General features: G+C 35.8%; 2 protein-coding genes across 2 annotated transcripts in view; one reads left to right on the top strand and one right to left on the bottom strand.

Annotated features, from left to right (window-relative positions):
• LOC128554174 (low-density lipoprotein receptor-related protein 6-like) overlaps positions 1–27013 on the bottom strand; it is a gene marked incomplete at both ends in the record, with an annotated part of 61652 nt that extends 34639 nt beyond the window's left edge. The window contains 5 exons of the mRNA XM_053535423.1: positions 1976–2073; positions 15489–15579; positions 20804–21011; positions 25424–25540; positions 26776–27013. Of these exons, the coding sequence (XP_053391398.1) occupies positions 1976–2073; positions 15489–15579; positions 20804–21011; positions 25424–25540; positions 26776–27013 (752 nt within the window). The remainder of the gene's footprint in view (positions 1–1975; positions 2074–15488; positions 15580–20803; positions 21012–25423; positions 25541–26775) is intronic.
• LOC128554173 (uncharacterized) lies at positions 3203–17518 on the top strand. Its single transcript, XM_053535422.1, has 5 exons — positions 3203–4632; positions 4810–4951; positions 7198–7273; positions 13382–13483; positions 14985–17518. Exons 2-5 carry the CDS (start codon positions 4848–4850, stop codon positions 15114–15116), a joined length of 414 nt encoding a protein of 137 aa, XP_053391397.1. The 5' UTR covers positions 3203–4632; positions 4810–4847; the 3' UTR covers positions 15117–17518.
• Positions 27014–27353: the final 340 nt, after the last annotated feature.

Below are 27353 nucleotides of genomic sequence, written 5' to 3'. Positions count from 1 at the left end.
TAAAACTTAAACCAAAATTTCTAAGTCCAAAAAGGGGGCTATAATTTGCTCAAAATACATGTCAGAGTTATGGGACTTGACCCAGAGAGGTTGGTAATTGACCTAGAAAAAGAAAAAATAAGTTTCAAAGCTATAATGCCTTTAATTGATGGCTGTATGTACTTGCATGCAAAAACTTAACCAAGGTGTGACGCCGACGCCGACGCCGACGCCGACGCCAGGGTGAGTAGAATAGCTAGACTATTCTTCGAATAGTCGAGCTAAAAAGTACCCAATATGCAACAAAAAGTACCCAATAAACACTACGGAATGAACAGAATTTACCGTTACCTATTGTTCTCTGTACCCAACAAATGTTCATTCGTGACAGACGGACACCGGCGTCATAACATAATACATCCCTTTGGGCGTATAAACTAGAGCTATCACTAAAGGTGATGAATGTACCCCCCCGCATGCACTGACACAGTACATTGCAATTTGACGCACACAAGATTGCATAATTATGTGGACTGTATATGTATAGACTGTATGTATACAGTATAGTAACAAAAACAAGTCCCATAACTATGCAGAATATTTATCTAAAAGAATGTACATGCACCATGCACAACAGGGTGGTACTGATCACTTGTGTGAAGTTTCATTAAATTGTGTGCAAGGGTTTGGTAGATTAGGCACGCACAAGATTGCATATGCAGAACTGTATGTACATAGTATGTTAACAAGAAACAAAGTCCCATAACTCTGCAATTTTGTCGCTGAAAGAACCTAACATGCCCCCGTGCACAACTACTGTTGTTACTGATCACTTGTGTGAAGTTTCATTAAATTGTGTCAAGGGGATGAGGAGAGATGGTGCGCACAAGATTGTGTCTATGTATATAGTATAGTAACAAAAAAACAAAGTCCCATAACTATGCAAATTTTTTTTTCTGAAAGAACGGAACATGTCCCATGCACAACTACTGTTGTTACTGATCACTTGTGTGAAGTTTCATTAAATTGTGTCAAGGGGATGAGGAGAGATGGTGCGCACAAGATTGTGTCTATGTATATAGTATAGTAACAAAAAAACAAAGTCCCATAACTCTGCAAACTTTTTTTCTAAAAGAACCTAACATGCCCCATGCACAACTACTGTTGGTACTGATCAGTTGTGTGAAGTTTCATTAAATTGTGTCAAGGGGATGAGGAGAGATGGTGCGCACAAGATTGTGTCTATGTATATAGTATAGTAACAAAAAAAACAAAGTCCCATAACTCTGCAAATTTTTTTTCTAAAAGAACCTAACATGCCCCATGCACAACTACTGTTGGTACTGATCACTTGTGTGAAGTTTCATTAAATGTGTCAAGGGGATGAGGAGAGATGGTGCGCACAAGATGTGTCCTATGTATATAGTATAGTAACAAAAAACAAAGTCCCATAACTCTGCAAATTTTTTTTCTAAAAGAACCTAACATGCCCCATGCACAACTACTGTTGGTACTGATCACTTGTGTGAAGTTTCATTAAATTCTGTCAAGGGGATAAGGAGAGATGGTGCGCACAAGATTGCGTCTACGGACAGACAGACAGACAGACAGACAGACAACCTGAAACCAGTATACCCCCCCTTACAACTTTGTTGTCGGGGGGTACAAAAATGGCGGCGGAAGAATCTAATGTTTTGATAATAGAAATTGAAAGAAGCGAAAAGGAGTAAATTCAGCGGGTTGTAGTTAACGAATTGTAATTTTCTTATATAAAAGTTAACACCAACTTTTCTTCTTGTTTTTCTAAAGTAGCGATATAGTTCTTTATGGGAATATAAGTCTCTGAAAATCTGATATGCTAGAAAATGTCGAAAAAACGTTTTAAAGTGAGTGGATTTTATATAAAATAAAGAACAGCCATTATGAGTGGTGTTCAGCCTAAACGAGTTTTCCTACACTAAAGGGCACTAAATATGTCATAACTATCTACAATTACCCAGTTTCTGGATCTAGAGTTATTCCCCTTGGTCTGTGTAGATCTGAAATGATCTGTGTAGAGAAGGTACCATCATCTTTTCCTACATACACACTTCCCTGAAATTAAAGTTGAACATGACTATACAAAGAGTGCTGAAAACACTAAATGAACATAACCAGCATTGGGTTATATAGATGTCTCTCATATTCACAATGAATGGTAATTATCAACATTATAATTTCATTCACATACCTAATCCAGTTCATAACAAGTTAAGTTGTAAAAAAAATGAGCAAGTTCACTCATGGAAATCTGTAAGTTTGGGTCCGATACTGTGAGGATTTACCTGGACATGGACACCAGGTTGGACACACAGACAATGCAACAGCTACTGTATGCGAAGAAATATTTGTGATTTTTGCTTTAATGGATGATACTGGGTGTCCTGGAGTTCATTATTTCGCAATTATTTGTACCAAAAATTAGTTTTTATTTAATGTCTGAATGTATGCATCAATCCACTTGCCTCTTAATATAATGCAAGTTCAGGTGATTAACTTGTGTGTATTTGTGATAATGCTTTATCTTCAGTGCAAAACAATAAATTTGATGAAACAGATGTGTTGCTTTCTGTTTTTATGTTATATTTGTGCTAAACCTTGCATAGTAATTGCACACTCCTCCACCCCCTTCTTTTTTTTAGAAAATCAATATATTTTTCTTTTTAGTTGCAACAGATACCAGTGTTATGAATATGCAATGATAATATTTCTGCAATATCAGTTTTCAGTGAAAATTTATAGACAGATTACTGACCACAGTGGCATGGAATTTCAGCAGACTGAGATTTCAGAATCATTACAATTATTTGACCTCGACTGACCTTTCCTCCAATATTAAAATAACAATCAGGATTTGTTAAACTGACTTGTTCCACAGGTTTATCACCAAATCTGACACTAAATAAGAAGATATTCACAACTGAACAAATTTATGTTTACAATATAAAATTTTTATATATTCAACAATGTGCCCAAACAAGTACTGTTACATTGTCTTGACATAATTTGCTATTATTTTAAACAATTCCACCACCTACTCCACAGAGGAAGTATAAATCAAGCCTTACATGGAAATATAACCACACTTTAAACACTTAAATCTATATACCTACAACATTTTATTGATCAGGGAGAGACATTTATTGATCAGTATATTGATCAGCTCAAAAGCACTGGGTACCCAGTGCTAAATAATCAACTAGTACTATATTTATCAATAAAGAAAGATATCAGGTTAAAATAAATTTACAGCCCGAGTGTTTGAAAACCTATATGTGAACTAAATTATAAAATGTCTATGGATATAAAGTGGGGAATTTAACTTTCATACCACGGATTACAAATTCATATCGACAAAAATGGAAGATATACTTTTAACAGAGAAAGTAAAATTTTTAATGATATAAGTAAAATGTAAAGTATAGAATTAAAACGAATAAAAAGTATCATATTGCATGCGGAAACTGATTCAGAAAAACAACCTTAGATCTTACTAGGTAATTGCACAGAAACACTTGAAGGACATATTGAGTGAAAATCCAACGGAAAGTTTACGAATGACTGCAAATTATATGGAAACAGTAAAGAATAACTAAAATTCTGAAATACTCTGAGAAATAATAATAAATTGTGTAACATGTGAAGTTTATTAAGAGCCAGAACAGACACAGATCATGCTGACAAAAAATCTCAAGGAAGCATAACTAGTACACACTTCTTCTATAATAATTTGATTCAAATCTTGTTAAAACAAAGACAGAATAAGTGTGAATATTGAGTCTTCGACAGATTTACAAAACTACATTTCTGGACCACTTATTGAAAACGATCCTGTCAAGTACTGTTTAAATATCTCTTCAGTGCAAAACACTTCTGGTAGCAAACATCCAAAGGCAGCTTAACTGTAACTGGGAGTCCTAAAGTGAGATTCTGGTACAAAAAAAGAGTCTGAAGTCTCCGATTTGATGTTTAAATGACGAAGATCAGCTGTAGCTGAGCTGCTAAAGGATACAAATTTTTCAATGGCAAACATACACAGTTACTCAGAGAGAATCAAGTTTCTAAAATGGAGAGGATCAGCAGGAAAAAAAAAAACTTCTGGAAAAGATCTATCAGCAGGGTGAACCTTCTGAAGTTCAATGAATATGTTTTAGTAAACATTTGCCTAACAAAAAAAAATGTAAAATTCAAAACGAAATAAAAGATCAGGAGTGGTTTCATTAGGAGACCTTGTTTCTGAAAAAAAAATATGAAAAGACGGTCAGCAGGTCAACTAGTATGGGAAAGACAATGAATGCACAACATCAGCCACACTATCAAAAAGTCTGATATGGCAATAATCGTACTCGTCATAGGAATTATTTTCACTGATTTTTATTTTTAAACCAGTACAAAAGAAGTCACATTTGAAATTTACCAAATCAATAAACAGATCAAAGCTATAAATTATACACAATCTATCTTTGAACACGTGCCAAAACTTTATTGACATTCAAAGCAAAACAGTGCACTGGCGCCAAAAAAGCGACACACCGGATGTATTGTGAAAAGGGGAAGTAACTCAACTGGAAGTAAATGTGTAGTACGGTACTTCAGAAAGGAAAGCAGAGAAAGGTAAATAAATGCCAGTTTTATGCAACCTTTCTGCTTTAAAATAATTTTTAAAGAACTTTACATTAAAAATAATTATAATGCACTTCATTTAACTTTTAAATCTAAAAGGCATGATATTCTCCTAGTTCCCCACCCACATAAGCACCATTTTCCATATCAAATTTTCTCTTTTGGTAGAAATATTAAAACAGCTAGGCAGTGGTAGTGAATGCAACATGCAGTCATACTTGGAATGTCTTATCTGTGAAAGGTTGTTGAAAAGACCAGTACAGACCAAAAATGGTCACAGGTTTTGTGAAGGGTGTTTTTTCAAAAGAAGGTAGGCTTGTTTTTCACTTGTTTTACAATCACGTAGCCACAGTTTATATAGTGACTTTCCAGCTTTTAACAGTGAAGGAGTGCCTAATATGCCCTTCCAGAATTATTCTAGATTAAGGCACTGGTGTAGAGCCATTAGCCTCCACAGTGATGGCAGAGCAGGCAATTTTAAGTCACCAACTTAAAGGCACTCGCTACAGTTTTTCCGGACGGGTCGATATTTACCCCAACACCGTGCCAATTTGGTTGTGTTTCTAATCGATATAGCTCACTGCAGAGTTGGTGCGGTCCTCTGCACATGCCCGGAAGTGATTATCTAATGTCGTGTACTGCAAAAATTCGCAAATTATTGTATGTTCGCATGCATTTAATGTACAAAATTTATAATATACTGACTAAAGGTTAGGGTAAGTATCACCATGGTTACAAAATATATACATCTATAGTACTTTTAGTTCAAATTGCTTCAATCCGACATATACTGGAGTCTGTTATTTATACCAGCGCTCAAACTCTGCATTGAGTCACAGCTGTTTCTAATCTCGTACCATACATTCGTAAACTGTAGGTTTTGTTAAAAAAAGGGCGGAAACTTTCATCGTTCTATGCCATCAAAATGCTTCAGAAACACCTTTAAATCCGCTTATTAAGAAATCTGCCGTTTGATAATTTTATATATATATTTCTAAGTCATTTGCTCAAACACTGAAAGAGTATTTCGTACCAACCTGCGTTGTATAAAATGCCCGCCACACCCCACCTCGTTATAATTTGATTTAAGCGAAATCTACTATGGTGACCTATCAATTTTCTTTTTGTTTTAGATTAGGTAGACATAACCAAAGGCATGTGCAGAGTTTGATTAAATTCTATTATGTGAAACTCGATAAAATAGCAGAAGTACCAACTTAAAACTGACAAAAATATGCAAAAATAGCCCTTGGGTCTGCTGAACAAGTATTCCTTTCTTTACAAAATCATGTTCTTTTGAATTCTCTGAGCATGTTTCAAATAGATATATTGTTTTCCGTTATAAAAATGCTTAGATAATCAAATTTATGCTGATTATTGTACTTTACTGAAATATATTTTAGGATTACAGAAATTTTGAAAAATGTTTAAAATCATAATCATAGCACCATATCTAGGGCCAATTAAATTGAAACAAAGTTGGTGACCTAGTATTTTTATTTCATCTTTCAATACATCATAACATGATCTTTTAATACAAAACATTTCATCAAAATCTATTATTAAGAAAAAAATTACGAAACTGTAGCGAGCGTCCTTAAACTGCTTGGCCATGGAGAACCTTGCATGTGAATTTGATACAATATGAACTAGAAATTACTGTTACGGTGGGATGCCATATCTTTATTATTTCTACTATTGCTCTACCACTTCAATTGAAAGAATTGTTAAAACTAAGTTTATAAGATTCTTCCATTGATATTCATAGTTTATTTTTGTTCAAATGTATGTTTCACATTATTTCCACTAGGTAAAGACAATCACTAATTCGCAGTTTTCTAGAATTTCAGTAGCAACTTATTCCCAGCAGGTAACTGACAGCCTCCTCACATTTAATTTATAAAAAATCTTCCTATCATAAGAAATAACCTGATATATTTTGAAGTCTCATGATTCATTTTCTAGCAGAAAACGGGCTTTTGATTAAGCTTAGGCCATAATAAATTAATTCCTAGATTATCATCCCCCCCCCCCACTCTTTTTCATGCCGCCTGAACCTTTATTCCCCTCACAAAAAGAAAATGGAACCAAAAATGTACAGTCACAATTAAACTCAAGCTCCTCTGATTGAAGAGCATTGTTGTAAAATAATAACATTCACTACAGTTTTCATAATTGTAGCAGTTTTTCAATGTGAAATACAGAATGTAACTCTCAAAGACTGGTTTGGGTGTAATTATTCCAATGCTAACTCGTTACTGGACCTATACAATGACTTTATTTCGGGCAGTCTAGATCATAAAGTGCCGAATGATCGTGGCGAAACCATCTGTATACAAGCGTTTGTTGGTTGATCTAAAGTTGGTTAAATCCCTACTCCTGGGTCAAGTGGTACCCCTGCGTACAGTTGTTTTAAAAATAAAAAATAAAATTCTCCCCCCTGCCCCCTTTTTAAACAAAATTTGGATGATAATCTAGGAATTAATTTATTATGGCCTTACAGTTCAGCAACATTGTCATACCATCTTACAAAGAAATTATTTTTTGCTGAATTAGGACTGGCAGACAGCGATGTATTCTATGTGTTGAAGATGAAGTGCCTCAAACACAAGACTGTTTCAATCTGGGAATAGTAAGTGTATTTTACATCACTACAACAATACTGAATTTTTACTGGATTCTTTTTTCCTCAAATCTGCCAAGGTTTAGATGCAATATACATGCATTAAAATATTCATTAAACAGTTCTTCCTTTTTGAAGCAAATTATAGATCCATCAGAACTAACACCATTAACTGTACAATGAAAATGTTTAAACTATGTACCTGTAGCAAATTATGCAACACAGTATCAAGCCTACCATGCTGCTATACCACTTTACTGGAACATGATTGTAGGTAAATGTGTTCATACCAGCCCAGACTGTCATACTGGACAATACAGGGCTGGTCTATTACTGAGCACTTATAAAACACAAGAGCACCGCCTTGCGGGTGCTGACGCTCATCTGGTTTTTTTGTGTAACAGAAAAATTGTCTTGCCCATGATTTTCTAAGTCCAAAAAGGACCATAATTCTTGCAAAAAGCAGGACAGAGTTATGTTTCTTGGTGTACAGAGTCAGCTTATGATGGTGAACAACTGTTGCAAGTTTCAAAGCAATAGCTTTGATAGTTTAGGAGAAAAGTATACCTAAACATAAAACTTAACCAATAAATCTGATATTTTCTAAGTCCAAAAAGGGCCATAATTCTTGCAAAAAGCAGGACAGAGTTATGTTTCTTCCTGTACATGGTCAGCTTATGATGGTGAACAAGTGTTGCAAGTTTTAAAGCAATAGCTTTGATAGCTTATGAGAAAAGCTTACCTAAACATAAAACGTAACCAAGAAATCTGATTTTCTAAATCCAATAGGGGCCATAATTCTTGCAAAAAGCTAGATGGAGTAATGTTTCTTGCTGTACAGGGTGAGCTACTGATGATGAACAAGTGTTGCAAGAAGTTTCAAAGCAATACCTTTGATAGTTTAGGAGAAAAGCTGACCTAAACATAAAACTTAACCAGGCAACGCAGACGCCGATGCAGATCAAGTGATGAGAATAACTCATCATTTCTTTTCAAAAAATCAGATGAGCTAAAAATGTTTATTGACAACTTTTTTGCCTTTCTATTTTCCATCTGATCTTACCACATCAAAATGGCTGCTTAGAGTTTTTCATGTGTGTTCCGGTTTAGTGTTTTTCAGCAACTTTTCAATCGTATAAATGATGGTGATACTGTCTACTTGTAACAGTGAGCCCAATGCCCAACTGTATAGTGCAGCCTCATTTAATATCAAGCCATAGACATGTGACATGATACCCCACCAAGTCACATTTTACCGATACCAGGCTGACCAGTCCTAGTTCTATCTTCTTTATGTTGAGCATCAAGCGAGAAAGCTACTAGTATTTATAATTTTTCACATCTTTGGTATGACGCTGCCAGGCATGGAACCAACAACCTCCCACACTTGAAGAGGGTGCGCTCTTCCAATAGTCTACTGAGGTGGTTTCTAGTTTTTTAAGAGCAATAAGAGCTGTAATACAAGAAAGGATGGCACTGTTGCAGAGCAATACAAGGCAGTCTGATAGACAGCTAAATCCCCCGCCACTGTTATGGATAGTGAACGGGTAAACCTTTGACCTTTAGCTGTGACATTGGCCTTGAACTGATATGGCTGACTCATGAATTCTGCAAAATGTCTTGATGAGGTGATCATTTGACCCAAGTTTTATAAAATTTCTTCAAGGGGTTTAGGAGATATAGAGCAGACACAAAATGGAAGGCTCAAACCTTTGACCTTCAGCTGTGACCTTGACCTTCAGCCAGCATGGCTGACTCATTGGTTCTGCACATCTTCATGATGAGGTGATCATTTGACCCAAGTTTTATAAAATTCCTTCAAGGGGTTTAGGAGATACAGAGCAGACATAAAATGGAAGGCTCAAACCTTTGACCTTGAGTTGTGACCTTGACCTTGAGCCAGCATGGCTGACTCATAGGTTCTGCACATCATCTTGATGAGGTGATCATTTGACCCAAGTTTCATAAAAATCCTTCAAGGGGTTTAGGAGATATGAAGCGGACACAAAAGTGTTACGGACAGATGGAGACCATTCCTATAACCCCCCACCACTTGTGGCGGAGGATAAAGCAATAAAAATATTCTTACAGAATTTTTTGTTTTTGTTGCTATAGCATCAAAAGCTTAAGATGTAGCAAATAAATTATAAAGGCTTCTTAACACTGCAACCATAAATTATATGACCTGCATATTTTCCAAATTGCCTGCTCTTTAACTCTTTGTTTCCAAAATCCTTTACCAGGTACTTAAGAAATAATTTATAGCAAAAGAGTGCTTTAACACTATTTATGCACGATGGCAGGTTATACGTTGGGCATAATAATTTCACGAGGGCTGTGTGAGTGTATAAATAGTGTTAAAGCACTCTTTTACTATAAATTATTTCAATTTTAATATGCCTTTAATCTAAAACGGCAGATAAAATATAGTAGTGCTCTTTCTTAGTCGCAACAAAAACTTTGACGCTACTGCACGTTATCGTGTCATCATTCTAGCGTAAGCGTGTTTTAACAGAGACAAGCACATTAGAATTTGAGTTTAGTACTGATCTCAAGTCCCAAAGTAAATATAACTTGTAAGAACTCAATACAACATTAATTTTTGTAAAATAAGTAAGTTTTAAACTAAATGCAGATTCAGTGGTTCCGTAAGAAAAAAGGCCAGTCTATTTTGACCATAAAATAGGTCTAAAGATAACTGGTCTGGAAACAAATAAGAGTAAATAAAAAATTTATGCTGTCTAGAAGTCAAATGCTGACACCTTACATTTCAAATCAGACTGATGGCTTATCATATTTTCATTTTTATTATCCCCCAACAAAAGTCGGAGGGATATAGTTTTGGATTGTCCGCCCGTCCGTCCGTCCGGAGCCATATCTAGAAAGTGGTTGGGAATATTTAAATAAAACTTCATGTACATGTTCATCACCATGAGGTTAAAACACGGTCCTCACGGAAAAATCACGATTGTTGTGATATTATATAATGTCTCTAATATTGTCAAATTACATATAAATATTTATTGCAATAATATAGGTTTTTTAAACATTAATGATATCCAGTGCCGATTCTTAGGAAAGTTTCGAACATATTTCGTTTTGTCATATTTATGATTTTGAAGTACCTTTCTAGAAAGTAAAATTTAACTTGACTGTATGATAGTATGCCTAGAGTTTTCAAAATTGTGACTTGCGTAGGCATTCTCTGAAGATAGACTACTACCATGTTAAACGTTATCTACTAGGTGCCACAAGACTTGCCCGGTAGTTGCCGTTGAGAGGCCCTTTACAGTGAAATAAACAAGTCAAAGGTAATTCAGTGCACATTTTCATGAGTGTCACATAAAATACCTTGTATCTTGGTCATTTATCAGTGTAGAATAACAACAATGGTATCAAAATGAAGCCAGGGCATTGTATATTTATTTACAAACACTTAATCAAATTTTCTCATTAACATACTTATGAGTATCCATGCAAACTTAAAAATGGGCAGATAATTCGTTAAAAAGAGATTTTCAAATAATACAAAGATCAATATGGACAAAAATAAGCAGAATATGTATATCCAGACTACACAGAGTGGCCTGGTTCTATACCTTGGATACATAGGTAACCTGTCTGTATACCAATGCCATCCAAAGTGACTTGAATGTAGAGCCATGATGGCATGTCATGACAAGATACCCAGAATGGTGTGTATGTAAATCGAAGATACCCTTATTAGTCTATAAAAAAAAAAATATACAACTGTATAGCCAGGATGACATGCCTGTATACCCAGAATATCTAAAGCAAGGAAACTCGGTTGGCCCTTCTGTATGTCTAGAATACCCAGTCTGTATATTCAGTTTACCAATATTTGCTTGTATGTATCAGGGTTGTCAATAAGAACCGGCCGCCGGCCGAAATGGACGGTTCAAATGGCATTTGGGCCGGTTCAAATTCGCAAAAAAAGAAAAAGTCGGGCCTAAAAAGCTTAACCCGCCGACCATAGTATTTTTAAAGTTTTTTTCACGATTCTGTCATGAAAATATAATTTGTATAAAGAACTCTCCATCTAGTCTAAAAATCGATATTACCCACGGCCGTTTCCGTTCATAATACACAGCGTGTCATCACGGGCGATGTTCAATCTTAATTGCCGAGCGACATGTCATACATTTCATACACTGCCACGTGCCTGTCGATCTTTGACTTGAGTTAAAACACGCGATAAACCAATGACAGCTTTGGATGTAGAACGCATGACGTATTTTATCGGCAAAACTATTTAAGCTCCGCCTTTACAAATGATGATATACGTACGTCATAATTGACGAAATCCAAGCTAACGTCAAAGAGATGAAAATCATGTTTCACAGACTGAATTAATATTAGAGATCCACATGAAAAAATATTCATCAGTTATCATAGTGTCAAAGTTAGAGTGATGGGACATCCGCGATAATTTCCAAAAGTTTTGAAATCATGAGTGACGGCCCCGATTTAAAAGAAAATACAACAAAAAACAAAACAAAGAAATTATCCACAAGCTCCTTTATATTTAATAATCCAACATCGCTTATAACTAATCTGTAAACAACAATTTTCTGATATTTTCACACCTATTTATCCCTGTCGAGTGCTGTTTATTGCATTATATAACAAAGCCAGGTGTTGATTATAATGTGTGACAACTGAGACAGATATTTTATTTCTACAAAAAAAAATATTATAAATCACAATCAAATTTAGATCAGAAAATATATTGGCTTTTACCTTTTTCTATAAGTTTTTGAAATCGAAAGTACAGTAGTTGTCGCGGTATCAGCCGGCCGATTTTTGATAAATATTTCTCTTAAATCATTTTAATAAGAGGAAATGTCATGGTAAATTTTTATACCAGATACTGTCAAAGGCTGTTAAACTGTCTTTGCACCACCATAATTTGTCAAACACATCCTTTAAACTGGAGATTTGGTCAATGTCTATGAAAGTGTAACAGTATCCGGACATACAATTTTGGATATCCGGATTTTGATCAATAAAAAATCGAGACTAGGGGTTTTGGATACGGATAGGCGGGGATGAGAATCAAACAGTTAATTTTCTATGCCTAAACTTGTATTATTTCTAACTCTGTACATTTTGTTTTGATGGTTTTAACAGTGACATTTTTGTCATGCCAAATTGTAAAAATTCATCTGGAGAATCTTGTTCCCCACAAAAGAAATATGAGTACAGGTTTAATTCTGAGTAGAGTTTTGAATTTAGATATACAGTAGTGCAATAACTATTTAATTTTGCAAAGAAGTACAACAAAGAGTTGAAGTGTGGTGACAAGTTAGATATTAGCATTTCAGGACTTGAAAAATGCATTCATGAACATGTAAACTCATTTTTATTATTATCTCCAAATTTACCTGATGAGCTCATAAAAATGTGAAAATAAGGGTATATTGTATTTAAAAATGCAGTGGAAAAGATGTTTTTAAATGCTTCCAAAATGCCCCAGAATGCAGGAAATGAAGCGCTGAATTTCAAAATTTTCAGGGGGAGCATGCCCCCGGACCCCCCTAGCTGGCCGCCTGCTTTTCTATTTCAGCCTGTTCAACAAAAAATTATTGACAACCCTGATGTATACATGGGTAGCCAATATGACCTGTCTGTATGCACTGGATACCCAGAGAGGCCTTTCTGTATACCCATGGTGATCTGTATATATAGGCAGGGTGGCCTTTCTGCATGCACAAAACACGCAGAGTGCATGATTGTACAACTAAGATACCCATAGTGGAATGTGCATGTATGTATGTATACCCAGTATAATTTTCCTGTATAACTAGGGTACCCATGTTATCTGTCTCTATATCCACAATACCTATTGTTGCCTGTATGTATAACCAGGCTTTTCCCTAGATGTCTGTATGTATAGCAAGAATGGCCAGTCTGTATACATAGGATGCCCAGAGTGGCATGTCTGTATACCCTCGATACCGATAGCGGCATGCATATTTAGCCCGCATAATCAGTCTGTACACAAATGATACCAAAAATATTACATCTAGTGTTCACTTGCTGAAGATACTTAAATCTGACACTGAAACAAACAATCATCTTCTATATATTCCACAGGAGTTCATATATGGTGACAAGGCTGTAGTGTACGATATCTACAAACTGGAGGCACAGTGCAGGGAGTGCGGCTGTGTAGCAAACTACAGAGAAATTATGAAGGTAATTATTCATCCTAAAATTTATTTTCACACAACACTTCTATTTTACCTTTCTCCTACCTAAAAGTACCTAAGAGACTTCCAATGTTTTCAATGTATTTCATATAAAAAATTAATTCAGTACTATTCCAATGTTTGCCTACTTTTGAATTAGTGTTTCTATGACTATAAAATCTGCTAGATGTACAGTAACTAATTTCTTCAGATTGGTCAAGGATTGGGAATATACAAGCTGCATTTTCAGCAATCATTTTCAATTTTAATAAAACTTATAAAGAACTGTGAAGGAAATTGTGCTCAACAATTCGAAAATATTTGCTTACAAGAAAACAGTGGATCTTGATGCAATACGATACATGTACTAGTATGGACATTTTACAATATCTTCTGGTGTAACTGGGGAAGGCAGAGTTGAATGAGTGTTTGGAGTAACGTAAGTACTAAGGGAAACAATGACAAGGAACATTTTAGAGGTTGAATGGGGATGTTTTCCCAACTGACATCCTAAACTATTTCTATCTGCCTTCTCACTCATATCAGTTGATGATGTTAAAGTTATGGTAATTTCAAGCTACTGTCAAATAGACAATGTTACCATAAAATTTTCTTTTACAACATCTGAACCCTCTAACATTGTACTTTGGAGTACCTGACCTCAAACCAAGAGTTGTCTGCCTCTTACCAAAAATTCAAAGGTAAGACTAAACTCCTTGGAAAGCAATGATCACCATAAATGCAGTTCTTATGCTATATTACGATGTGGCTGGGTATGAGCCATGGACAAACTCTTGTTGGTTAGATATCTTCCCTGATGGGTTTTATTCAGCAGTTGTGAACTTCTTCGGAGGACTTGACCGTAACAACAAGGCAAGTTTGGTTTATATAATGCAACCAAAGCCAGCACGATAGTTACTGCAGGCACTAACAATATAGCACTGCAGAACAGAGAGTGAAAGTGAAACAACTCCAAAGATGAGGATAACTTAAGACATATCCAATATATGTATGCCTCTTTAAAAGAAGCAACATAGATCCTAAGTATATATGTAGAGTCTCAAGGCATTAAAGACTACACACTAAACATGCAACAATAGTATGATATCAAATCAAAATCATTGAAATCATGCATTGTGACCCAGAGACAGTAAATAACACAAAATATAAGATGTAACAGGAAATAATCTTGGATCTACGAGCTTCATACTCTCTACCCAGTACGGATCAATATTTCCGGATAGAATGGGAATACTCAGCCATTTCATTTATCTTAGCAGTTCTTATGTTAGTTTTGATGGTAGCACGGGCAATGAAGATAACTATGCCATAACTTTCACCTGGCAATAGTGGATATAACAGAGTAAAAACAGAAGCCCTCCTTATTTTTCAGACAGTCAAGTTGAACATTACACAATAATCAATGATTTAAGAACTAAATCAAAATTGTATTATGGTTTTTTGTAATGACTTATAACTACAAGTAATTTATCATGAATTTATTTCAGAACCATATCAAAAACCCATGCCAAGGAAGGAATTGCTCATATATTTATCAGATATTCAACAAGCTGACCAGTATGATATTAAACCTACAGTGTTCCATCTGCAGTCCACCTCATGACAGAAACATTCAGTAAAATTTTGGATTAACCAGGATTACACAATTTTCTTGTACAGAGACCAAATGTTTTGTTTATTCTGCATTTGCAGAAGTACAAGCCTGCACACAACAAGATTTTTAGTATATGTTGAACAGAATTTGTAAAAATGTAAAGGCAAGTCATGAAACCTGCATCTCTCTAGATTTACAATTGAACATTTAGTTCAACTATGGGATTGTATAGATTTACAGCTGGAAGTGTGCGATAACTAGCATTTCATTAACCCTTAAATTGAATTTTTCTTAACTTTCTTAAGAATTCATTTTTTAATTTCAATGTTAATAGATAAAACTGCTGTTTTATTCTGATTATAAACCATCATTATCTTGATATTGTACCAATTCATACCTTTGTTGTAGTCCAGTAGATTACATGAGAGCTTGGGTCATGCTCTATATCTTCTACCTGGTACACCCTGCTGTACAACAATGAAGGCAACCTGTTCAAATTATAAAATTATTGATATTAAGGTAGTTCTGCACGTTTGAAAAACCGGAAGTGATGGCGTAACGTTATTTATCCGGAAAACGTAGAATATAGAGAAAATCAGTTTATGAATTAATAGAAACCTGTGAGTAAATTTATTACAATGGCACTGTTGATATATTGTTAAAGTCAAAATATGATAGTAAAACATATGGCAGGATAAAAAAATCAAAATAATGTGTTAAAATTAGCATAATATGTCCCATTCACTTTAATGTTGGTTAAATATCTTAAAAATAAGCATACTGACCTATACATTTTATTTCACCAAATTACAGTCCATATGTTTATTAACAACCATGGGAAGCTTCATCAAAATCTACATTGTAGAAAAAATTCTATTCGGGAAAATGTTATAAAAGTTATGATTTTCCCATAGACTCCCATTATGAAATATTGCATGAGGTCAAAAATTTTCAAAGCAGTCTAGCAAAAAATCAAGCGCATGACCCTATCTTTTTTATTTGCTGAATTTTCTAGGTATATTCTGAAGTTTTGAAAAATCAGAGTTTAATCAAATTCTACATTGTAGAAAAAATTTCAATCCAAACGTGCAGAACTACCTTAAAGGTCATAGGAATGGTTTTTATTTTCAACATTTTTCTTTACATATCACCTTTCTATGTCTAAAAACAACATAAAAGTATCAATTTATGTTTGTTTATCTTTTTATAATACATTTTATACCAACAAAAAAAGTGCCTTCCAAAAAAAATTACATGGCTTATTTCCCCTGAATACTCTCGAAAAGGTGTGCGTTTTATCTACACATTGTCATTTTCACAAGCGATTATCACACGTCCGGAACTTGAAACTTGCAAAATAAAAAATAAAGAATACCAATTAAATTATTATAATGAATATCGAGTTTGATGAGGAATTAGACAAATGTGTAACATGTAAAACAAGTAACAATATGCAATGTGAGATTGTTGTAATGTGACATTGTAGTTTTGCATGTTCACTTTATTTTTTCCTACTGTGTAGGCTTTTATTTAACTACAATCAAGTTTTCATAATGAGAGTCTACAGGAAAATAGTTTTGATGAAATTTTTGCATACAGAAAATTTTTTACAATGTAGATTTGAATGAATCTGTCATAATTGTAAATTTACATATTGTTTTTCATTTGATAAAAGAAAATATGTAATAGTCTAGTCAAGATTTCAATAAAGTCTGCATGCTTATGTCTGAGATGAAGTCTGCAAAGTTTTCACACGTCAACATTTATATTCATATCTTTAATCTTTTGAAAGATACAAACATTGCCAGTATTATCAATAAAACAAAAGTTTCCATTTTTTCATGGTTTGACGTTTCCGTATTCCGGATCAGGGCGTTATTCTTTGTTTTACAGATAAATGATGCACTGTCATCAGTTCAAGTTTATACAATATACTACCTTACAGTGGCATTATGCACCACATCTTACTGCACATAGTGTGGTTTTTGGTGAATGTTTTATAAAAGCAATTTTCAGTTGCCATGTAATTTAATGTGTTAAATAACGATAATGCCTTATAAGTATTTGAAGTTGATGCTTTAGAAATAAAGAAATTGGACAAATAAAATAATAGTTTTTTCCTTCAATCTTCTACACAGTGATCTCCCTTACCTATAAGTTAAGATTTCGGAAGTTGAAGGGAAGCAACTCCTGAATGCATTTTGACTTTTCTTTAAAAAAGAACTGTCAAAATAAGAAAAGTCATATATGGAAACTTATCATTTTATACTGGTAACAGGAAGAGTTTGGTTTTCTGTTTAAACTAGATTTGTACATGAAAAATGCACATAATTCCACTTCACGTGAAAAATGGCTTAGTAACATGGCAATTTTTCATTTATGTTATATTTGATGTAATATAAGGCAATAAATGTGTTTTTAAAACTATACATCTGTTATTGTATTTCACAGATAGAAATGACTTTAAAATTTGTCAACTGCTAATTCTTGGGTTTACTCTGCCAATTTGAAAAGACCAGCACTGTTTGCTGGAAAAAGCAAATAACAACACTGTCTGAAACTGTATTAACTAACCAGCTACGGGAATATGGATCAAAGGTTGTCATATAGCAGTCCTTATCAAAACTGAATAGCAGGATGTGAGTCATGCAATCTCATATTAACAAGTCAATAAAGTACCAGTACCGCTATGTAGTACAGACTTTGCTACCAGAAAGGAACTTTTTATCTGAACTGCATTATAACCTAGTCAATGATGTATTAACTACATCATGATATACACAATATGTTATGATGTAAAACAGTTGGGTTTGAATTTACATGCATGAACATCTACAGTTGTAAATTTCTTTTAAATCTCAATTTATTTGAAAAAATGTCTTATTTTATATTTAAATTGGTAGTAAAATGGACAAAAACTGCACCATATTGAAAGGAAGCAACTGAAGAAATGAAACTATTGATATTCTAATTGGGCTTTTATGACACATCAGCTGAATGTTTATGTCGAGTTATTTATATATAATTAAATATCCAAGCAAACATGAAGAAGTTACAGACTGGACAAGGAAAATTACCTAAAATCTTTGCTTAACCTTTGAGCTAAGGGTTGAGACTTACATGTAGCACATTGTCTGGTTATAGCAGCATTTGTACGAAGGAATATTGACATTTGACCTGAAAGTGTGACCTTGACCCTTTAAGCTTGATGTCTTGGTGTTGTGCTTGATATATTGTATTACGGGGAACATTTTTGTCAAGTAATATTTAAATTCCTTGATGAACAGCTGGATTATGGACCAGACATGAAAGTGTGCATGGAACGACTAAAAGCATACCAGATGGACAGACAGACATGTGCAATCCTAATTCTTGGAACCAGTCTTATGACCAGTAGGGAACAAACCATTGGCTGAAAGATTAAGTACAACAAAATGACTAAATAATCTTGAATAGTTTACCTTTTAATATGCATTATCTAATTAGTGAAATGCACTTTTTATGTTCTTATTACTGCTTCATTAATGGATGGGTCAAATGAGATAAGGACCTTTAGTATTTTGAATGGGTCTTTCAGTCTGTTTCAGGTATTTTAGCTTTCTTCCGTTTTGTTTTTTTTTCCGTTGGATTTAACATCGCACTGACACAGCTTTAATGGTGGAGGAAGACCCCAGGTGCCCCTCCGTGAATTATTTCATCACGAGCAGGCACCTGGGTAGAACCACCGACCTTCCGTAAGCCAGCTGGATGGCTTCCTCACCTTAATGAAACCTTGTAAAACAACAATATCTCATTTAACATTGTATGGGAGGATTATGATCACAAAATTCTGGGAGTCAGTAAACACTGAAATACAGTAAACGTTGCATAGAAGGAACAGCTTGGGACCTCTAAAAACTGTTCCTTATAACTGAGGTTTGTTATATCCATATAGCAAACTAGTTCCTTGTAACCGATGTTTGCATAACGAACACAATTTGTATAGCGAACACTATTTGACTAACGTTTGAAAAGGGCTCACTCTCCGAACTGACCATGAATCTTTATGCGAGAATGTTGCGAGTCTAGTACAGGTCCTTTCCTACAGAGATAGTAAGGTTTGCATGTGTATGGCCGAGATACTGTTGAAACATGGCGTTAAACACTAAGCCAAAATTTACATTAGTAAGAATGACCGTAATTTGTGTTTATTTTTTGTCGGTTATTTCTATCTTCTTACTAAGATAACGCTTTAATTATGACTATAAGATACATTACAAACACTCCCAAGCCAGTCATCTAAATAATAAGTGTAAAGTTTCAACCAATTCCACTTTTAAGAATGAGGTCGGAGTTTGAACTGAACATTTACAACAAATCATCTTTGAAGTAATGCTCTTGACAAGATATGGACTTTAACCTTTTGAAAAGCACGGGGACCAAATATTACTAAGTCACTCATCTGTGAAGGGAACTGTAAGTTTTTCATCCCAGTATTTTTTTACGAAACACCATGAAATATCAGAAGAATAAAGGATATATTTGGATCTGACTTTCATGTCAACACTGACCCCTGTGGCAGCCCAAAATCTGTACTGGCAACCAGCTTGAATAAACTTGTTACTAATAGGTGCAATTACAAGTGTAAAATAACCTTTGACTTTTTGAACTTTTCCTTGAACTATGTTTTAACCTTATATGAGCCGTGCCATGAGAAAACCAACAAAGTGGCTTTGCGACCAGCATGGATCCAGACCAGCCTGTGCATCTGCGCAGTCTAGTCAGGATCCATGCTGTTCGCTTTTAAAGTCTACTGCAATTAGAAAAACCGTTAGCGAACAGCATGGATCCTAACCAGACTGCGCGGATGCGCAGGCTGGTCTGGATCCATGCTGGTCGCAAAGCCACTTTGTTGGTTTTCTCATGGCACGGCGCATGGATCCAGACCAGCCTGCGCATCCGCGCAGTCTGGTCAGGATCCATGCTGGTCGCAAAGCCACTATGTTGGTTTTCCCATGGCACGGCTCATATATCTCATACATTAAATCTTTTTATGTGCAGTGTCACACTAATCAAATGTCAAAATGGTTATGCAGAAAAACTTGGAACAGTTCAGCATGAAATTTAAATTTCAATATGATGGATGTGTTCTTTTTATATTCTTGGTTGTATAAGTGAACAGCTATTTCTTTATTGAAAAATATCTTTTGTAAGAATTTCTAATTAATTACAATTCATCTTTCAGTAGACCACATTCAAGTGGGTCTGCAAACAAATATACTGAGACAAGCTCACTGTTTGAAACTGAGACATTTTCAAATATAACCCACTCTTTCATTTCAATAATCACTGAAAAACAGTAAATAAGATTTTTGTTTGTTTGTTTGTTTGTTTTGGGTTTAACGCCGTTTTTCAACAGTATTTCAGTCATGTAACGGCGGGCAGTTAACCTAACCAGTGTTCCTGGATTCTGTACCAGTACAAACCTGTTCTCCGCAAGTAACTGCCAACTTCCCCACATGAATCAGAGGTGGAGGACTAATGATTTCAGACACAATGTCGTTTATCAAATAGTCATGGAGAACATACGCCCCTCCCGAGGATCGAACTCGCGACCCCGAGATCCATAGACCAACGCTCTTACCTACTGAGCTAAGCGGGCGGGCTTAAATAAGATTTAATTTTTTTTTTTTTTTTTGCCAATCCAAGTAAATATCCTCTGTTTGAGCTTACTGAGAGTGATGCAACTGCAGCATCTGTAATGCTTTCTGAGTATCATCATAGTAGAAAATTCTTTCTTCTACACCATCATACACCATACAGCTCACATCTGCATTTAGTAGTCTGTGACCTTGATAGCCATGGTTACCAATGAATTCTGTAGGAACTTCATATATACCAGTGATCCCAGAAACCAACAGCCTCTCTACGTTCTCCTTCCCTAAGAAATGTAAAGTATTGTATAGAAAACAAGCTTGTTATGATTTTTTCTTTGTATATAGTGAATTATCACAGTCTCAACCAATTTGGAAGGTCTATGACATGATTATCAAAATATTTTTCACTTTTAACAAACTATGCCAAATAAAATCAAACAAAAAATCATGCAATACTTCAAAGAATAGAGATGTGAAAAATCAAGCGGTCAGTAAAGAAAAGGGCCATAATGACACTTAAAATAGCTCACCTATGTTCTACAACTAAAATAGATAAAAACTTTGGTAAAGTCAACACAGAAACATTGTCTTACTGGAAAAAATAGGCCACAAAACTAGCCCGCACCAGCAGCCATGTTTTCTTTTGACAAATCAAGATGCCTTTGACAGTCTTAGTAGAGGCTAACATAATAATAAACCTTTCCATGAAATTGTTTCAAATTCTGTCAAGTATTTTAGCAGGTGCTTTAAATCTTTTATGTTTAAATGTGTTGGTGATCTTTTCTGAGGAATCAAATTAATTTAAACAGTCTAGGTAGACAGTCACCAAAGGAACTTCTGTGTGGAATCCTTTTAATACTGAGCTCACCAATATTTAAGGAGGAATGTTGTTTTAATATTTTCTTTTTATAGCTCGGTGGCAATGTCTTTTGACAACTCAGAACAACCTGCACAGTCTTGGTAAAGTATCACAAAAGAAACATATTCTGTGAAAATATTTTAAACCTGGCAAGAAGTTTCTAACAAGATCTTATATATTCCCAATGTACACATAAAGTGAAAGGTGACCACCCTGCCAGCAGCCATTTTTTTATGTTTTAAGGGCGTTTTTTTTTCTGGTTGTTTGTTTTTTTCAACAGTATTTTAGTTATGTAATGGCAGGCAGTTAACCTAACCAGTGTTCCTGGATTCTGTACCAGTACAAACCTGTTCTCCGCAAGTAACTGCCAACTTCTCCACATGAATCAGCGGTGGAGGACAAATGATTTGAGAAACACACACAGACAGAAGTAAATCAATATATCTCCCACCAGTGGTGTTGGGAGACATAAACATAAACAAGTACAGACAAGAGCTCGTCGAACACGAAATGCCCCCCTTGATGCATTTAGTAATTGCACAAGGAACAGAAATTATATGCTCACTGTAAACAAAAGTTCTACCATTCTGGTTTAATCTGACCTTGACATTTAACCTATTGACACTAGGCCAAAGCGTTCTTGAGTTATTGCCTGGAAACCATTTTACTGTTCCTGGTCACTGTGACCTTGACCTTTGACATACTGACCTCAAAATCAATAGGGGTCATCTGCTGGTCATTACCAACCTGCCTATCAACTTTCATGATCCTAGGCCCAAGTGTTCTTGAGTTATCATCCGGAAACCGTTTTACTATTCAGGGTCACTGTGACCTTGACCTTTGACATACAGACCTCAAAATCAATAGGGGTCATCTGCTGGTCATTACCAACCTCCCTATCAATTTTCATGATCCTAGGCCCAAGTGTTCTTGAGTTATCATCCGGAAACCGTTTTACTGTTCAGGGTCACTGTGACCTTGACCTTTCACATACTGACCTCAAAATCAATAGGGGTCATCTGCTGGTCATGGCCAACCTAACTATCAATTTTCCTGACACTAGGCCAAAGCGTTCTTGAGTTATTGCCTGGAAACCATTTTACTGTTCCTGGTCACTGTGACCTTGACCTTTGACATACTGACCTCAAAATCAATAGGAGTCACCTGCTGCTCATGACCAACCACCCTATCAACTTTCGTGCTCCTAGGCCTAAGCGTTCTTGAGTTATCATCCGGAAACTGTTTTACTGTTCAGGGTCACTGTGACCTTGACCTTTAACATACTGATCTCAAAATCAATAGGGGTCATCTGCTGGTCATTACCAACCTCCCTATCTATTTTCATGATCCTAGGCCCAAGTGTTCTTGAGTTATCATCCGGAAACCGTTTTACTGTTCAGGGTCACTGTGACCTTGACCTTTAACATACTGACCTCAAAATCAATAGGGGTCATCTGCTGGTCATTACCAACCTGCCTATCAACTTTCATGATCCTAGGCCCAAGTGTTCTTGAGTTATCATCCGGAAACCGTTTTACTATTCAGGGTCACTGTGACCTTGACCTTTGACATACAGACCTCAAAATTAATAGGGGTCATCTGCTGGTCATTACCAACCTCCCTATCAACTTTCATGATCCTAGGCCCAAGTGTTCTTGAGTTATCATCCGGAAACCGTTTTACTGTTCAGGGTCACTGTGACCTTGACCTTTCACATACTGACCTCAAAATCAATAGGGGTCATCTACTGGTGGTGACCAACCTCCCTATCAACTTTCATGATCCTAGGCCCAAGCGTTCTTGAGTTATCATCCGGAAACGGATAGGTCTACATTCCGACCGACCGACTGACAGACCGACCGACCGACCGACCGACCGACCTACCGACCGACATCTGCAAAACAATATACCCCTCCTTTTTCAAAGGGGGGCATAAAAATAATTTCTGTTATTAGTCTGGTCAAAACTGGCAGGCCCGTACTGGAAGATATACCTTTTTTAATTACTGCTGATTTTCATCACGATTTATCAACTATCCTGCAATATTTATTCGATGTTGAAATTTTGACTGATTTCCATCACTTATTATACATAGTCTTCCTGCTTGACAGGCATGCTAATAATACCATTATCTAATAGGTTAGGTTTGAAGTGAATAGGTCCTTTTAGTTTCTAGCAATTCTAAACAAGAGCTCGTCTAACACGAAATGCCCCCCTTGATGCATTCAGGTCTGCAAACAAATATACTGAGACAAGCTCACTGTTTGAAACTGAGACATTTTCAAATATAACCCACTCTTTCATTTCAATAATCACTGAAAAACAGTAAATAAGATTTAATTTTTTTTGCCAATCCAAGTAAATATCCTCTTATGTATAAACTTACTGAGAGTGATGCAACTGCAGCATCTGTAAAGCTTTCTGTGTATCAATAGGTCCTTTTAGTTTCTAGCAATTCTAAACGAGAGCTCGTCGAACACGAAATGCCCCCCTTGATGCATTCAGTAATTGCACAAGGAACCGAAATTATATGCTCACTGTAAACGAAAGTTCTACTGTTCTTGATCAATGTGATCTTGACCATATACCTATTGACCTAAAAATCAACAGGGGTCATCTGCTGGTCATGATCAACCTCCCTATTAAGTTTCGTGATCCTAGACCCAAGCGTTCTCAAGGTATCGTCCGGGAAGAGTTTAACTGTTCCGGGTCAATGTGACCTTGACCTTTGGCCTACTGACCTCAAAATCTATAGGGGTCATCTACTGGTCATGATGAACCTCCCTATCAATTTCATGATTCTAGGCCCAAGCGTTCTCAAGTAATTGTCTGGAAACAGTTTAAATGTTCCGGGTCACTGTAACCTTGACCTTTGACCTGCTGACCTCAAAATCAATAGGGGTCATCTGCTGGTCATGCTGAACCTCTCGATCATCTTTCATGACCCTTGGCCCAAGCGCTCTGAAGTTATCGTATAGAAACTGTTTAACTGTTTCTGGCCAATGTGACCTGGAACTTTGGCCTAATGACCTCAAAATCAATAGGGGTCATCTGCTGGTCATGATCAATCTCCTGTCAATTTTCTTGATCATAGGCCAAAGCCTTCCTATCGCCCAGAAACCATTTTACTGTTCCTGGTCACTGTGACCTTGACCTTTGACCTACTGATCTCAAAATTAATAGGGGTCATCTGCTGATGATGACCAACCTCACTATCAACTTTCATGATCCTAGGCCCAAGCGTTCTTCGAGTTATCATCCCAAAACGTTTAACTGTTCCGCGTCACTGTGCCCTTGACCTTTGACATACTGACCTCAAAATCGATAGGGGTCATCTGCTGGTCACGACCAACCTCCCTATTACCTTTCATGATCCTAGGCCCAAGATTTCTTGAGTTATCATCTGGAAACCGTTTAACTGTTCAGGGTAACTGTGACCTTGACCTTTGAAAGACAGATCTCAAAATTAATACAGGTCATCTACTTGTGATGACCAAACTTCCTATAAACTTTCATGATCCTAGGCCCAAGCGTTCTTGAGTTATAATCCGGAAACGGATTGGTCTACATTCCGACCGACAGACCAACATCTGCAAAACAATATACCCCTCCTTCTTCGAAGGGGGGCATAAAAAAGATCAATATAATTCTCTTTCTAGAATTTTAGGACTAAGAATAACACATTTCATAGCAGTTTATGGCTATCAAAAGCTAATGACAGCTTAGTGAAATTTTACAAACTTTGGCTTCTAATAAAATGATTCTTCTTTTTAATAAGATTATATAATTGTCTGAATAGGTGATGAAAATTTTGAAGTTCACTCTTTGGGTACTAACTTGAACAGTTCTGTTCTGTAACCAGCTCCATATCAACAGGACACAGACATCTGTAACCATGGTTATTGTTGCTAGGTACACACAGATGACTGCACGGTGATGTATCACAAGGATTTACTGCAAATAATGAATATTCACATCATACTGTGCTGAAAAGGGTGACCTTGTCATACTTACCATGCACAGCAATGTCACTCCAGTTACTGTATATAAAGACACTTTTAATCAAAGGACTCAAATGTTCCTACAGTTTGCCTACCAAGCAAAAAGTTTCATTTGTAATCTATGAGGTCTTTACTGAAGCAGGTATAGAATAAAGCTAACTTATATACCTTAAGATTTGCAACAATTTACATTCAATATTTTCCCCACCATCTAACATAATTATTATGGAGAAGAGGGGTGTCACGATAAACCGGTATACCAGTATATTGCAATATTCTGCCAAAACAGTATTGCACCGCAATACACCACCAACATAACAGTTTTTCACAGTATTTCTTCACATTATTCTTTGTCAATTGCATTTTGTGAATTGCAGTTTGTTTTCATTGTTCATTTGACTGAAATAGGAGTTCCAAAAATTTAATCAAATAGATAAGAATTCCGAGTTGTGCAGACGCTTACAGCAGTTGATTACCGCCTGAATCTAATCTTTCTATGACAAGGATTAAATGTAAACAACATGGCAGACAAAAGTGACGGCTTTGATATTCGATCTGTAGACAGACAAATAAAATTGTTGATGGTATTGCAATTTTCAGTTGTACAGTGGAACCTTAAAGACAGTGGTGGGTCAACTAACTTGAAAACGCATATCGACCATCACCGGCATCATACAAGAGTGAAACCGAAAGAAGGACCTGTTGAGCCCGAACCTTTTTAGTCAGAGGGAGAGATTTAGATTTTATTTAGTTACCAAACTGCTTTTTTTAAAGAAGAACTCATTCTGAAGTAGTGCAATATTGTACATGCATAACTTGCAGAATGTAAATGACTTTAAACAGCTATGCTCACATATACATTCCTTATAAATGTTGATTACTTTCTAATTTCTGTTTCTAGTCAAGAAACCCCCATATTTCTAGTCAAAACCTTAAGAGTGGTATTTGTTTTAGCATATGTTTACTTTCTACAACTTATTTAAAGAGTATGGAGGTGTGTAAAGGTTTTGCAGTAATAAAAGAATCTCCAGTCAAATCTACGGTTCATGAAGCACATATTGTGGTATGTATTGCAATACGGCAATAATGTATTGCAATATATCATGGTACACTTCAGGCGTATCGTGACACCCCTACTGGAGAATATGCTATCAAATATAAAAACATCACGCTTTATTAAAAACCAACCTTGCGAAGGTCTATCATACAGGACAGGATGATATAATGATGCTGCAGTGACATTTCCTGTACCAAGTGCCATCCCCACATCACCTGTGAACTTGTTTATAAGGACTGTGCTATTTCTGGTTGTTACATAGAGGTAGTCGGCCAGCACAGATAGACTGGGAGCAGCAGATCCACACAGGTAGTCGGCCAGCACAGACAGACTGGGAACATCAGATCCATTTCCATACAGCTGTAGGAACTAAATTATTTATATGGTGAGGTATTTACATGTATAAACATGAGAACAACTTACATTTCTATGACTGTGGTCATATAAGATTATGTCATAAATTCCACAACATTGAAGCAAAATAAAAGAGTGCCAAGCATTTTTTTTTCAAGAAACACAAGCTTTAAACCTCAAAAACACTATTAAGTATCAAAAGGAACACTGGACTGATGTGGAAGTTAAAAGCACTGATTAGCACCAACAGTGTCAACGAAATTCCAGATTTATCAGTCTGAAAGAACCAGTTTAATCAGAATAATGTAATATTTCAGGTACCTCTTCTAAAAACGTCATATAATAAGGTTTCAAA

Source organism: Mercenaria mercenaria, unplaced genomic scaffold (genome assembly GCF_021730395.1).
Source record: "Mercenaria mercenaria strain notata unplaced genomic scaffold, MADL_Memer_1 contig_4796, whole genome shotgun sequence".
Lineage (NCBI taxonomy): Eukaryota > Metazoa > Mollusca > Bivalvia > Venerida > Veneridae > Mercenaria > Mercenaria mercenaria.
The sequence above is the reverse complement of the archived record's forward strand: the minus strand, read 5'-3'. Positions and strand labels throughout refer to the sequence as shown.